Source organism: Phaenicophaeus curvirostris, chromosome 10 (genome assembly GCF_032191515.1).
Source record: "Phaenicophaeus curvirostris isolate KB17595 chromosome 10, BPBGC_Pcur_1.0, whole genome shotgun sequence".
NCBI classification, from domain to species: Eukaryota; Metazoa; Chordata; class Aves; order Cuculiformes; family Cuculidae; genus Phaenicophaeus; species Phaenicophaeus curvirostris.
In genome coordinates, this window is record NC_091401.1 from 12138066 (window position 1) to 12150971 (window position 12906).

The following is a 12906-nucleotide window of genomic DNA, read 5'->3' on the forward strand; positions in this document are numbered from 1 at the left end:
ATCATCAAACGGGAGGGTGTTTTTGGAGGGAGAAAAAATCATGCATTGAATATTAAAATTGAATTTCCTTGCCATTAAATATTTGGCATCTATAGTGTTTGTGTAGGTTTAAAGAATGACTGGGAGAATTCATGAAAGAGAAGTCTTTGATAGCTAGTAAATATGCAGATGCCATCTCAGACTAGGAACCTGCATGAGTAAAAATTGGGAATATTCAGCAGAAATAATACTATACTGACTGTTTTCTGTACTTTTCCCTAAGCATCTGTAGATTGTCACTGGTGCAGAAATCTGGGTTAAATGAATGTTCATCCTATCCAGTATGACCATGATTACATAAACTGGAGTTTAGCATGGCATCCAGGTAAACATTCAGTACTTTCTTTGCTGCTGAAATAGGATGGTACTTAACATTTTCTTGCCCCTTATGCATGCAAGTGTGTCAGCTTGACTGACTCTGCTCCCAGGAGTTTAGTGGTTTTTACCTTCTTAATTCAGTAATACTGAACATTGCAATTTTGTTATAAGTCTCAATTGAGATTAGCTGCTTTTAATTAAGAAATTAAAAACAAAGCTTAGAAAGTTGAAACAGTTCTCTGGGTGTACCAAAAGCTATGCCAAAGTGAGAAATACAGTAGCAGGTGTTGGCACTATCTGTTAGACTACACTGGTTTGATTTCTGCATCCCAAGAGATCAGTAAGAGAAGGAGAATGCAAAAAGGATGCAAGTTGTCTTTTTCTCTTTTTCATATACTGATATCAATGTGACTTGCAAGGTTTTATGTTTCACTCCTTTTTTTTCTCAAACAAGAAAATAATCTTGCTTATCTGCTTTTGAAATTTGTGTGCTTTCTCTCTCTTTCAAAATGCCATTATTTGGCTTTCAGTTATAGGATGCAGATCATGGATTATTATCTGCAGTTGCTTTCTTAATTGCTAAAGATACCCACAGGCACTAGAAGAGAGCACACAGGAATTTGTAACAGTGAATGTGTTACAAGTATGTGTTACCAAACACAGTAATGGTCTTACAGTCAGCTTGCGTGCATATGGAGGGAAGTCTATTTTAGTTCTTGGAAAAAACACTTAGAATCCTTAGAAGAGGTTCCCAGGGTATTTTATATCAATAGTACGGCACTGTCGATGATGATTGTGACCTTCAGTGAGTTGCCTGACCTCCTTTTGCTTCAGTTATTCCTGCTGGGAAATCGGGTGAAAATGTGGATTCTCTTTATAAACCAGATGTCTGATCTGAGCTTTCCTTGGTAAAGAGAAAGAAAAATAATTTCTGAAATGTAGCATGCACAGCAAGCATTGGAGTTACAATCAGAAAAGCATACAGTGAAAGCACAAATCACAGCAGCATTGACATGTCTGGAGATGCTAAATTTAGGTGATTAAATTGCTTTTCATCACTATGTGTTTTGTTATCAAAGGCTGATTCCAGTCCAAGTAGATGAAAACAAAAGGGTAATGTTTGTTTGAAATTTCCCAATGGATCAAACTAAAGAAGAAAATAAAATAATTGCATGCTTTGCTTTTGTACTCATCAGCAGGACAACATTGATAATGGAAAGTTTATTCTGCCAACCTGATTGCTGATGTAAGAAGCATCATTTTGTTTGCTAAAGAGAATAATTTTAGCCCTATTTCCGTCCAACCTGTGCAAAGATACACGGAACAAAAGCCTGTGATGACTGCGCTTAGCTGTACTAATGGTGAGTCTCCAGCCCCGCAGTGCTACAGGGAGCCTCACACGGGCAAAGGTGACCCACCAGTAGCATAACAGTACCAGTGCTCCCTCGCTTCTTGTGCCCCCAGTGTCTGCTGTCACCAGAGGGCTGACAGGAGGTGAGGTATGGCTGCAAGCACGAGATCCATAATATAGGTTTTCTATGAGTGATACCAGGTGGCCATAGCTGGAGGCCCTTGGGGTTGCATCGACAGGTTCTCCATCCAGCGTCATATTGTTGCCAGGTGTGGGTGGGTTTCCTGCTTGGAAAGCTGCTGAAATGACGCTGCTGTTACATTTGTGTTCTTGTGGGGTCAGCTGGCAGAAACTATACTGTGGCAGAAAATATAGGGTGGCAAGGAGAGAGTGGGAAGCTGTGTGCACATGGAGCAGTGTTCCCAGGCTGTGAGAAATGCATCAGAAATGGTGTGACCGGCAGGTCCAGGGAGGTTATTCTCCCTCTGTACACGCCACTGGTGAGACCACACCTCGAATACTGTGTTCAGTTCTGGGCCCCTCACCACAAGAAGGATGTTGAGGCTCTGGAGCGAGTCCAGAGAAGAGCAACAAAGCTGGTGAAGGGGCTGGAGAACAGGCCTTATGAGGAACGGCTGAGAGAGCTGGGGTTGTTTAGCCTGGAGAAGAGGAGGCTGAGGGGAGACCTCATTGCTCTCTATAACTACCTGAAGGGAGGTTGTGGAGAGGAGGGAGCTGGCCTCTTCTCCCAAGTGACAGGGGACAGGACAAGAGGGAATGGCCTCAAGCTCCACCAGGGGAGATTTAGGCTGGACATTAGGAAAAAATTCTTCACTGAAAGGGTCATTGGGCAATGGAACGGTCTGCCCAGGGAGGTGGTTGATTCACCTTCCCTGGAGGTGTTTAAGGTGCAGGTGGATGAGGTACTGAGGGGCATGGTTTAGTGTTTGATAGGAATGGTTGGACTCGATGATCCGGTGGGTCTCTTCCAACCTGGTGATTCTATGATTCTATGAAAGAAGACTGCTGCCAACTCCGCTGAGCCTTCTCCAACTGGGAAAATAGTGAGACATCTTTTAGGAGCTGTAAAGGAGTAGTAAGTGGCTTTTGGAGTGTGGACATGATCAGCATGAGTGCTTATGAGGCCGTTTTGAGGTGATGAAATATATGTGCTGTATGGCCTTTGAGGGCACCATGTGAGATCAGGCTGGGAGCTGCCAGCTGCCCGCCCTGAAGCCTTCTCGCCACACCTCCCATGAACTATTGCAGCCACAAATGAATCTTATCAGCTCCGGCAACACACAGAGAGGCTGGTATATGCAACTGTGCAGGGCTTCTGACACCAGCAGTTCAACTAGAAGGTGTGTTTCTGCCTTTCAGGCAGGGCAAAGAAACAGAGCAGCCTCTCACAAATGTATTCTGCATGAGTGCCCAGATATCTGGGGCATGAAGTGAAGGTGAAGGCACAGAGGAAGGAATAGCTGAGATCAGCACACTGTTGGGCTAGGAGGAAAAATGGATTGAAATAAGTGGAGTCACTGACATCAGGGACTGTTGTCTGGACATGTCTGTTAGCAGAGCTCTGATAAATTTGTGGGACTTCTTCCCATGGGTATTTATGCAGGGACATTGTTGCCCTGCCTCAGAGAGCTCACCTGATGTCATTTTTCCCATGATAGATTCCCAGCCTTTTGCCTGGTCAGAGATAACTGTATGGATTTGTAGGCAAAAGGCAAGCATCAACTATTTAATGACTTTCCAGGATATGAATGTTGATGTTTTTTGAGAAATGTGACTGCACTTGTGGTCTAAGAACTTGAGGTGAAACAATGTAATTCACTTCCAGTTGATTCAATACCATAGTAACTGCAAAAGGTTGTTTCATATATAGTTTTTCCAAATTAAATTGTTTTACCTTTCTGTTTAAATTTTTTTGTGTTTATTTGTTCACCCTCTTTTAAAAAAACAACAAACCCCCAAACATTTTCAAAGCAGACCAATTCTGCCTGTTTAATTCCAAAATACCATCTCTTCTTGATCCCTCCCACACCCCTGCCCCAGGCATTGCTGAGAAGGGAATTGGGAAGGAGGTAACTAGAGCTTCCTACGTTATCTGATAGCTGTTGTGTTTCTAGTCACAGTGCTGAGTCCTGCACTGAGTCCTTGGGACGAAACCAAGCCTACAGGTTTTGGGAGGAGTGCCAGGAAAGCTGCCTGGCAGAGAAGGACCTGGAGGTGTTGGTTGACAGTAGCAGAACATGAGCCAGCAGTGGCCCAGGCGGCCAAGAAAGTCAACAGCATCTTGTCCTGGATCAGAAACAGCGTGGACAGCAGGAGCAGGGAAAGGATTGTGCCCCTGTGCTCGGTACTGGTGAGGCTGCACCTCAAATCCTGTGTTCAGTTTTGGGCCCTTCACTACAAGAAGACCATGGAGGGGCTGGAGTGCCTCCAGAGAAGGGACAGAGTTCATGAGGGGTCTGGAGAACAAGTGTTATGAGAGGCAGGTGAGGGAATTAGGGTTATTTAGCCTGGAGAAGAGGAGGCTGAGGGGAGACCTTATCACTGTCTGCAAATGCCTGAAAAGAGATGGTAGTGAGGTGGGTTTTGGTCTTTTCTCCCAAGTGACAGGTACTAGGATGAAAGGGAGTGGCCTCAAGTTGTGCCAGGGCAGGTTCAGGTTAGACATCAGTAAAAATGGCTTCACTGAAAGGCTTCTCAGGCACTGACTGAGGTTGCCCAGGGAGGTGGTGGAGTCCCCATCCCTGGGGGTATTTAAAAGATGGGTAGACGAGGTGCTCAGGGACATGGTTCAGTAATGGACAGGTACGGTTGGACTTGATGATCTTAAACGTCTTTTCCAACCAAGCAATTCCATGATCTGCTTTACCTGTCCAGTGTGAAGCTTTTGGGAAGGGCAGTTTTTACTTGCATTCACAAACTGCACGTGCTTTTCTGACCCCTGGAAGGTGCAGGTAAAACAAATGTGATGCACAGTTGTTGACACCTCAGTTTTAGTCTTACAGTCCCATTAGCAGCTTTTTGGCAGTCCTATCTGCAAAATGCATGCAGCGTGATGCCACTTACTACAATCAATTTCCTGGCAAGCACTCTGACCACAGAAAGGGTGGCAAATTACATCTGACATGGCTTGCTTTGTGCAAATGCATAACTCATGTCTGGCAGTGCTGCCCTGCTGCGTTGTTCGGGTGTGGCACACAGTGATGGTGGGCTTGCTGGGGGCTGCAGTTGAAGACCAGGTGAAGAATAAATGAAAAGCAGCATCAGTATGTATCGACAGAGGTTATAGAGCTTATCTACTGACACTGCCTGCATGTTGTGGGATGTTAACTGTGTTGAGTGTACCAATAACACTCCAAATTTTGTGACTTCTGCATCCTTTGTCTATAATAGGGGATAGAGAAGACTGGAAGGCTACGTGGAGTATGGTTTTGGTCTTTTTTTAAAAAAAATCAAAATAATAAAAAATTTGCTTGGATTCTGTGGGTGTTTTTGGTTTTGTTTTTTTTTTTTTAAATAACACTTTGTGACCTGGATATTGCATTTTTTCTTCTCACTAGGACCAGAGCACATGGCCTGCTTGCCATGTGCTGAAGTCATGTTTGCCAAGTGCAGAATTATTTCTCTTCCTACAACAAGGGCAGGGTGTTTAGTGTGGCTGTTATCCTCTGTTTTTTTCCCAACAACTTCATTGTGGTGGTTCTATGTGAAACTCTGATGTGCTGGAAATGCCACAAGCAGTTGTCTTACCTGCACCGTGCCGAGTGGTGAAGCAATAAGTTGGTCATTGAGATCTCTCAGTACTGATCCATGCCAAGGCGACTGTTTGGATAGTAGTGTCACTGTCCCCACAGTGGGCTTAGTTTATAAATTAAGCCAGTTTTGTTATGAGAAGATTGTAATTTCAGAATTTAATTTTAGAAAAATCACGATAATCAGTTGATGCAACTTGTTCCAGCAAAAGGAGTTTTCCTATTTGTTAATTAAGTCGTCTTTCTCAAATCTGTTAAACAAAAAACCTGAGTCGGGATTAGGTACATAATGGCTGTGAATGCACAATTTTTTATATATACATGAGTGTAAGTCAAGACTGTGTTTTTTCCCTTGCACTGTGTTTGTACATGTGAGCGTCGCTTCCAGACAGAAGCCTTGAGCTGAAGGGAAGCATTCATTTCCTGAAACTTGCTATGAATTCAATCATGTGAATTTCCCCCCTTCTCTAAATTTGAGGAGATAAAAAAAAAAAACAGTGTGAAAAACTGGAGCTTCATTTCTCAGTCCTTCTTGGTCAGGGGTGGTAGATGAGGTTCTTTTAGAAGGACAATATGGTGAATGCAGCATTTGCTACGTAGCAACTCAAATATTTAGCCTGTTTTGAAGTATCTTTTATGCTGAAGGTAGGGACTGGGTTTTTGTGTCTTTGTGTGGCTGCTAGCAAAGCACCAGTGAAATTCATTTTCCACTGACTGCACGTTATACTGTAGCAGTGGATGAGTTTTGGCCAGCAGTTCATTTTTACATATTGCTGTGTATTATAGTTTCAAGCTGAAGTCAATGAAGCTTCCCAGTGAAGAGATTTAAGAAGGAAATTAATTAAGTTGGACAGAAGCTCTAGAAGAAAAGTAGGAAAAGGGAATAAAAAAAGTTATTAAAGAACTAGTGACCCCTAACAGAGGATTAAATGCTAGTGGCTCTGAAGCAAAGGGAATGCATTGGTGTTCCTTCACAGAAGCAGAGATATCACATATTATTATTTTTCCTATCTAGATATTAGTAGGTTTCTTCAAAGTGCTGGGAATGGACGAAAATGTTCAGCAAAGACAGCAGAGCAGAAGGCAATTAAACACTGAATTGACTACCTTACATATTTTATCACTTATTGAAGTGCTTCAACATCCTTCTTTTGGCAGTATGAATCTGATGCAGCAGTTCACAAATGTAAACCATGGCTTGTGGCTAAATTATAGCAAGTTATCCCTCTTTTCTTGGAAAAACTTGAGGTATGGCTAATACTTCTCACCTTGTATGTAATAATTCTAGATTTAAAAGCAATGCAGGAACTTGATTCACATTAAGAGAACCACTTTTGTGATTGTTTTAAAATGCCAGATACCTTTAATCAAAGAGATGGAGAAGTCTTTGAGGAAAGCCTAGGAAGTCTGTTACAGTTACGCAGGTGTTTATGGAGTTTGCTTCATGCATCTGCTACAGGACAAAGCATTATTAGACATTTGACTGGAGGTGTTATTCCCCATTGCAAGCGTAGAGGGATTTGCCTTCAAAACTGATCTAAGAGAGTGGAGTCTTTATTTGCAGGTGTTTACTATTGTTCTGCTTGTATCTCTGTGTGAATGCTATAGCTTATTTGTTATTTCATAGCTTCAACCTTCTAGTGCCTTGATATTAAGAAAATATAATGCTTAGTGCCTTTAGTATAGAGTCTGAAAAAAATGGCTATCAGAGATATGGAAATAAATGATGTTTAATAATTTTAGGAATGAGAAATCTTTGGACAGAAGATACTCAGTGGAGTTAATTGGATAAGGACCAGCTGGAAACTTGAACCTAAGTTCATCTTCTGTGTTATATGGGAGTAACACGAACTCATCAAAGTCTCAGGAAGTGGTGATGACCCTTATCTTGGTGGAATGGTCACCCTGGAAGGGCTCCTCAGTGCTGCTGGAGGCAGGAAGCGGGGAGAGAGCCTTCCTGAGGAAAGGAAACATGGAGCTCAGCTTGTTCTGTGTGACAGTTAAAGAATGGAATTGATAGATGGAGGAGCATCTGAGAGGAGTTGTTACCTGCTTAATGTTAAGCCAGAAGAGCTGATGGATCTAGCATTAAATATAACTTCTGGCAAGGACCTCTTGTCTTGGCAGCTGCATTCATTTTGTTATGTGAGAGGCACTTAAGAATAGATAGTGTGGTGACTTGAGAGAAAACATGAGTGATTTCAACTTGGTTAATGTTGCAGTGCTATATTGGTAGCCACTTGAAATGTCTGCATACCTTGGCCGTGGGTTTCTGTTGTCTTTTCTGCTTTCTAGTGCCAGACAGATGCTTTTCATCGCTAAGTAAGAGTACAGTGAAATCTGTCTTAAGCGGTCACACAGCAGGCTGGTAACAGTTTAAGGGAGGTGATCTTCTCAAAGGCAAAGCTAAACAATGAAGATAATGATAAGATGGGGGTTTAATTCATGAAGATCCACCATATTTAAACTGTGGAAAATGAAAGTAATTCGATTAGTCTGATGCCTTGTTTTGTAGTTCTCAGACACACTGGGCTTCATGTAACTGCTCTCCTAGCATGGAGAGGTTTGTTACTTTGGATTAAATGTTACAAATGCTGAAAAATGTGTGAAAGATTTCATAGAACTGTGAAAGAAAGGTGCTTATTATCCAATTTGCAAAAAAAAAAAAAAATCCAGAATGAAAAAGCAGAAAGCCTATCAATTTGTTTTAGTTTTGCAGACTGATGTTAAGTAAAAATAAGAAACCCTAATGCATTCCACATAAAGACTATGGGCATAAAGGAATGCGGGCTGGCTGCTGCGGCAGGATGAATCCTTAGCTGTAAGAAAGGAGAAGAAAAGGGTCTGTGTGTGTGTGTGCACATGTGTGGGCACCGAGGGAGTTTGTTCAGTTTTAAAAGACTTTTGTGCCCTTCCTATCCTGTTGGGGCGCTGCTGTGATTGCCCCCAGCTAGGGGAGCTGCTGTGATTGCCCCTGCATGGAGCATTTGGGGAACAGGCTCACTCTGGTGGCTTTACTCTCACCTCAGGTGGGAATAAGGTTTAAGCAAGCAGTGATTTTGCTTAGTTGGCAGGTGACAGGCACTTCTAAAACCAGGTTTTTAAGAGCCAAAAATATATTTTGGATACTAGCATATAAATTTCTGTTTTCTCTTTTTATAACTGTCTGCAGATTTAGGAATTGGCAGGGTGCTTCCTCTTATTGGTGTTTCATGCCCCTTTGAAAGGGGAACTGTTACCTTGGTCCAAAAGCAGACGTGATTCTGGGCCCTGGCAGCATGAACCTGTTGCTGCATGCACTGTGATAGAATTCTGCTACCTGGGGGCTCAGTAGGAGGTTGTTGTTCTGTGACTGCCTTTTTTTAGCTTGCACATATGTGCGCATGAAGTTAAAGTGCAGGCTTTTTGGCTTACGAATCAGGGAGGGTGGTGAGGAGAAAGGATGTAATGGGTTTTGAGACGAAGATAGCTGTTCAGTTGCAAGCATTTTTTTTTTTCTACAACTTCCTATTTTGATTTGCATTAAAGGCGGGGGCTGGGTGTATTTATGGTTTAATGAGACACTCGCCTTAATAGTAGAATATTATTCACAGGAAGAAATGAGTTATTGCTGGTTTTCTTCTTCTTTCTGTTCAGTTACTGTGGATACAGCATGTAAGTTTTAGGAATACTTCCCCCTTGAGCAGTATGCGCAGCTTCCAGTTGTTGTGCTGAAGCTGCTGAAGGAAAGAGGTTAAAGGAGCACAGCTTTTAAAGAGAGGTTTGTTTGCTGCTTAAATTCGTACGGATACAATGAGCTTTCGTGGGAGATTCAGAAGGGATACCAGTGAACTGCGGAGGAAGAGAAAGACCATTAATCGAGTGAATCAAGGAGAAATTCACAGATTAAGCTGCGTGAGTATGCACCCCTTCTTCGCTTTGTTCTGCTAAGAAATTACAAGTCAAACACTCTTCACACTACAGGTAGGAGAGAGTAGGTTTTATTCCTTGGTGTGTACACAGGATTGACTGAGTCTCGTCAATCCATATCAATGGGTACTGAACATGGGAGGCTTTGAGCAACCTGATCTAGTGGGAGGTGTCCCTGCCCATGGCAGAGGGGCTGGGACTGGGTGATCTTTAAGGTCCCTTCTGATCCCAACCATTCTATGATTCTATGATTACTGAAGTCTGAAACTGGAGCATGGGGAATTGAGGAGTTTACAGAACTTAAGTGCATTAGGGAAACTGTTGCATAGCAGCACGTTTTCAATCAGCATCATTATGTGATAGTCTCCCTGGTGCCTGGTAGCACATGCTTGGTGGTTTCATGAAAATCCATAAAGCCGCTTCTGGAGTAGGAATTTACTCTGTGCTGCTTTAGATCTCAGGATCTGCTATGGGCGGCTTGTATCACTCTAGGCCAGGAGGAGAAGAATGCCAGTGTCCTCCTGCAGTGCAGGGAACAAATGGAGAAAGCTCCAGAGACCTTGGTGGAAAGCTGAAGTGAGGTTCTGCCCCAAAAGGCAGATGCCAGGCTTTGCCAATGATGGCTCTGGGCCAGGGCTGTGCTGCTTAAAACTCTGCTGTGGGACACTGAGCAGTCACATTAACTGTGTTGCGCTTAAGCTTTCCTGACTGAAATCGAAACTGCAGATTTTAAGTTAAATGCTTAGAGCCTTCTTTTGAGAAGCATTTTCACTCTATTCTCTTAACTGGAGAGATTACTAAACATGCCAAACATTAAATGGCTTCCCCAACAATGGTTAGGAGTCAGTGAAATTTTTTCTTTGTGGCAAGAGGTGACTGGGTTTCTTCTGCAGTTTTGTATATCCAATTACAAGCTGTGTTTGTGCGTGCGTGTTGAAGGCTTTTCCAAGGCTATTGTGCATGTCCAGTGTAACAAAGAATCAGCAATAATACACTGAAGATTATACTCATTAACTGTTGTAAATAGGAAGAATAGCTTTGCAGTTGTAACACTTAGTCACAGATTGGTTAAGATGGTCTGTGGCTCATCTAGTAGAGAGTTTGGGTTTTGCTTGTGACTAGCTGCCATTTGGGATAGATATTTTATTTGGAAACTGATCTTTTTGACCAGACTACTATGTAGTACAGTGTAGCCCTGAGCTATTGCGATACAGTCGAAGATACCAGGTTTAAGCTTCATGGTCTTGGATCCCAAGAATGAATGCTGGTGATGCTGCTGAAAGCATCTAACCCTGGCAGTTCTTAAGACTTTTGTTGGAGTTGGGCTTGACTTATCCTCTCAAATCTTAGGAGGTATTTTTGTCATTATTCTACAAATCCTGAGTACACATGAATAGAGCTCACCAGAACTGGTTGAAAACTTACAGGAAAGTATGGCTAGAAATAAACCAAAGCCTGAATAGTAACAATAAATCAATAGCCTGCCTGCAGAGGAAGAGAAACATATTTGTTCATTTTCTGCTTGTATCCTCATGCAACAGAAGCTGTGTGCCTGTTCAATTTAGTGATGCCAAAGAACCTTTAAATTGTTGTGATTTCTAAGAGTTGGTGAAGTGTATCATACTTTGATCTAAAACTTAGAGCGCTTGTAACCATGTGCCTGTTACTTTTAACTGAAAATCTGCAACGTGCCTTTTTCAGCAGAGACTCGTGGCTCACATTGCACTTCCTGTGAAGTGCCTGGCTGCTGTAATGTCAAGGACATGACTCGGGTTTGCAGGGGAATTTGATTCTTCTGATTTCTGTTCTTTTGAGACAGAAGATAGAGTAAGGTGGGGTTGCTTTGTCATGTTATTTGGCGAACATATTTCTCAATGCGTTGTTTAACCCTTAGGAAATACTTGCATGCTTGGTTTTACTTGCGTGCCTTGTGACCTGTATCTTTCTACCCAATATTTCATAATTGGAGCATGTTAAATCCTTGGCCTGCAGGCACTTTTTGCTATCAACCAGGAGCCAATCTCTCCTTCATGCATCAGTCCTCCCTCCGCACCTCTGATGCTGCTGATTCCAAAGTGGTGTTAGATTCCACTGCAGCTGTAAAGCTTTTGTATATGGGACCTTATTCAAAGAATGCATTTCTTAATACACTGTGTTTAGAACTGTATTTTCTCTAGATGGACTTCTGTTATTTGCTGGAAACTCTGTTTTTGTAAGACTGATTATAATCTGATTAGTTTTAATTGATTGTAAGTTGTTCATTGAGCTCATTGTGGCTGACCAGTTTTTGCTCTCATTTATGTTCCCTGTATGTAAATGACTTGATGGCCAGATAATTGCTTAGGGGGTAGTTGATGTCAAGGAAAATATTATAATTTTAACTTCATTGTGAGGACTGAGTTTATAAAGGTCATGTGTAGATGATACTAATTTTTACAGATAAAACCTCTGTGGAAGTACTTAGAATTATTTAATCTGATATGTAGCGTGAAAAGCATCCATATCATAAGCAGATAAGAGACCACAGTGTAGGTAGAAAAAGGGAAATATTCACTGAGTAAAACAAAGCGGAACAGATTTGCCCTACGGGGCAGTGACTTATTACTAAGTACTTTCTAGAAGTCAAATGGTATTTTTGAAGAATTTATTTAGAGTTAATGCAAACATTTTTGTCGGCTGTTTTTGCTTCAGGGATTTCTGAAGTGGTTGAGCCCCTTTCAAAAAAGCTGTTTGTTCAGTCTACAGGTCTAGGAGTTCATATATCTAAATTTTTGTATTTAAGGGAAAGTGAGCAATGTAGTTTGCGTATATGCTGTGCTGCAACTTCATCATCAGACTTTACAATAGTGATCAAAGTCTTCAGAATCAGAGCATGATCTAATAAATGGACATTCAAGTTTTCCTTTTCTTCTTAAAAGAGATCTCCTATGTGCTCTAAAAGCAGTCTACCACAAAGACACATCTATGTTCAAAGTAAAAAAAAAAAAAATCTTTTCAGAGGCAATTCTATGCTGTGCATGGTTTTATGTAAAAAACAGCCCAGCTTTAGCAGCAGGTTTGTTCTAGATAAGCCTGGTGGAGGAGCAGATGAGCTGGGAATGCCTGGCACATCCTCCCTTCTGTCCTTCTCCTGAACCTATACACAGAAGACCATGGGTACATAGCTTCATCTCCCTTATTCATCCAGTTGGAACAAATGGAGGGGACTGATTTAATCTGATCTCATTGCTATAACTAGTTCTATTATTGCTGTGTAGATGCTGTAGGTGTCAGCTGGGTTTCTGCCATTGCTGTGAGGGTCATTGAGTGCCACTTAAGGCACAAAGGCCAAAAATTGGAAGTATCTTCTTTTTTTAAATGTAGATCTTCCTTAGATTACAATGATTCTCTCTATACATGTGACATTATGTATGCATGAGTGTTTGTGTATACACAGACCATGCCAGAAGTGCTGTCTCAATAAACTTTGTGCTGGAAGCTTGAAAGCTTTGGTCAAATCCATTGCATGCAGGTTGCAGG

General features: G+C 41.9%; 1 protein-coding gene across 8 annotated transcripts in view; it reads left to right on the forward strand.

The window, feature by feature from the left end:
* The window catches only part of DOCK10 (dedicator of cytokinesis 10), a 161928-nt gene that overhangs the window by 42226 nt on the left and 106796 nt on the right, over nt 1-12906 (forward strand). For 2 of the 8 annotated variants that reach the window (XM_069864801.1, XM_069864802.1), the window contains exon 1: nt 9067-9372. The exons of the other annotated variants lie outside the window; for them this stretch is intronic. In XM_069864801.1, coding sequence (XP_069720902.1) covers nt 9271-9372 — 102 coding nt within the window. In that variant the 5' untranslated portion in view covers nt 9067-9270. Of the gene's footprint in view, nt 1-9066; nt 9373-12906 lie in introns of those variants that run through there. 8 annotated transcript variants of the gene reach the window in all.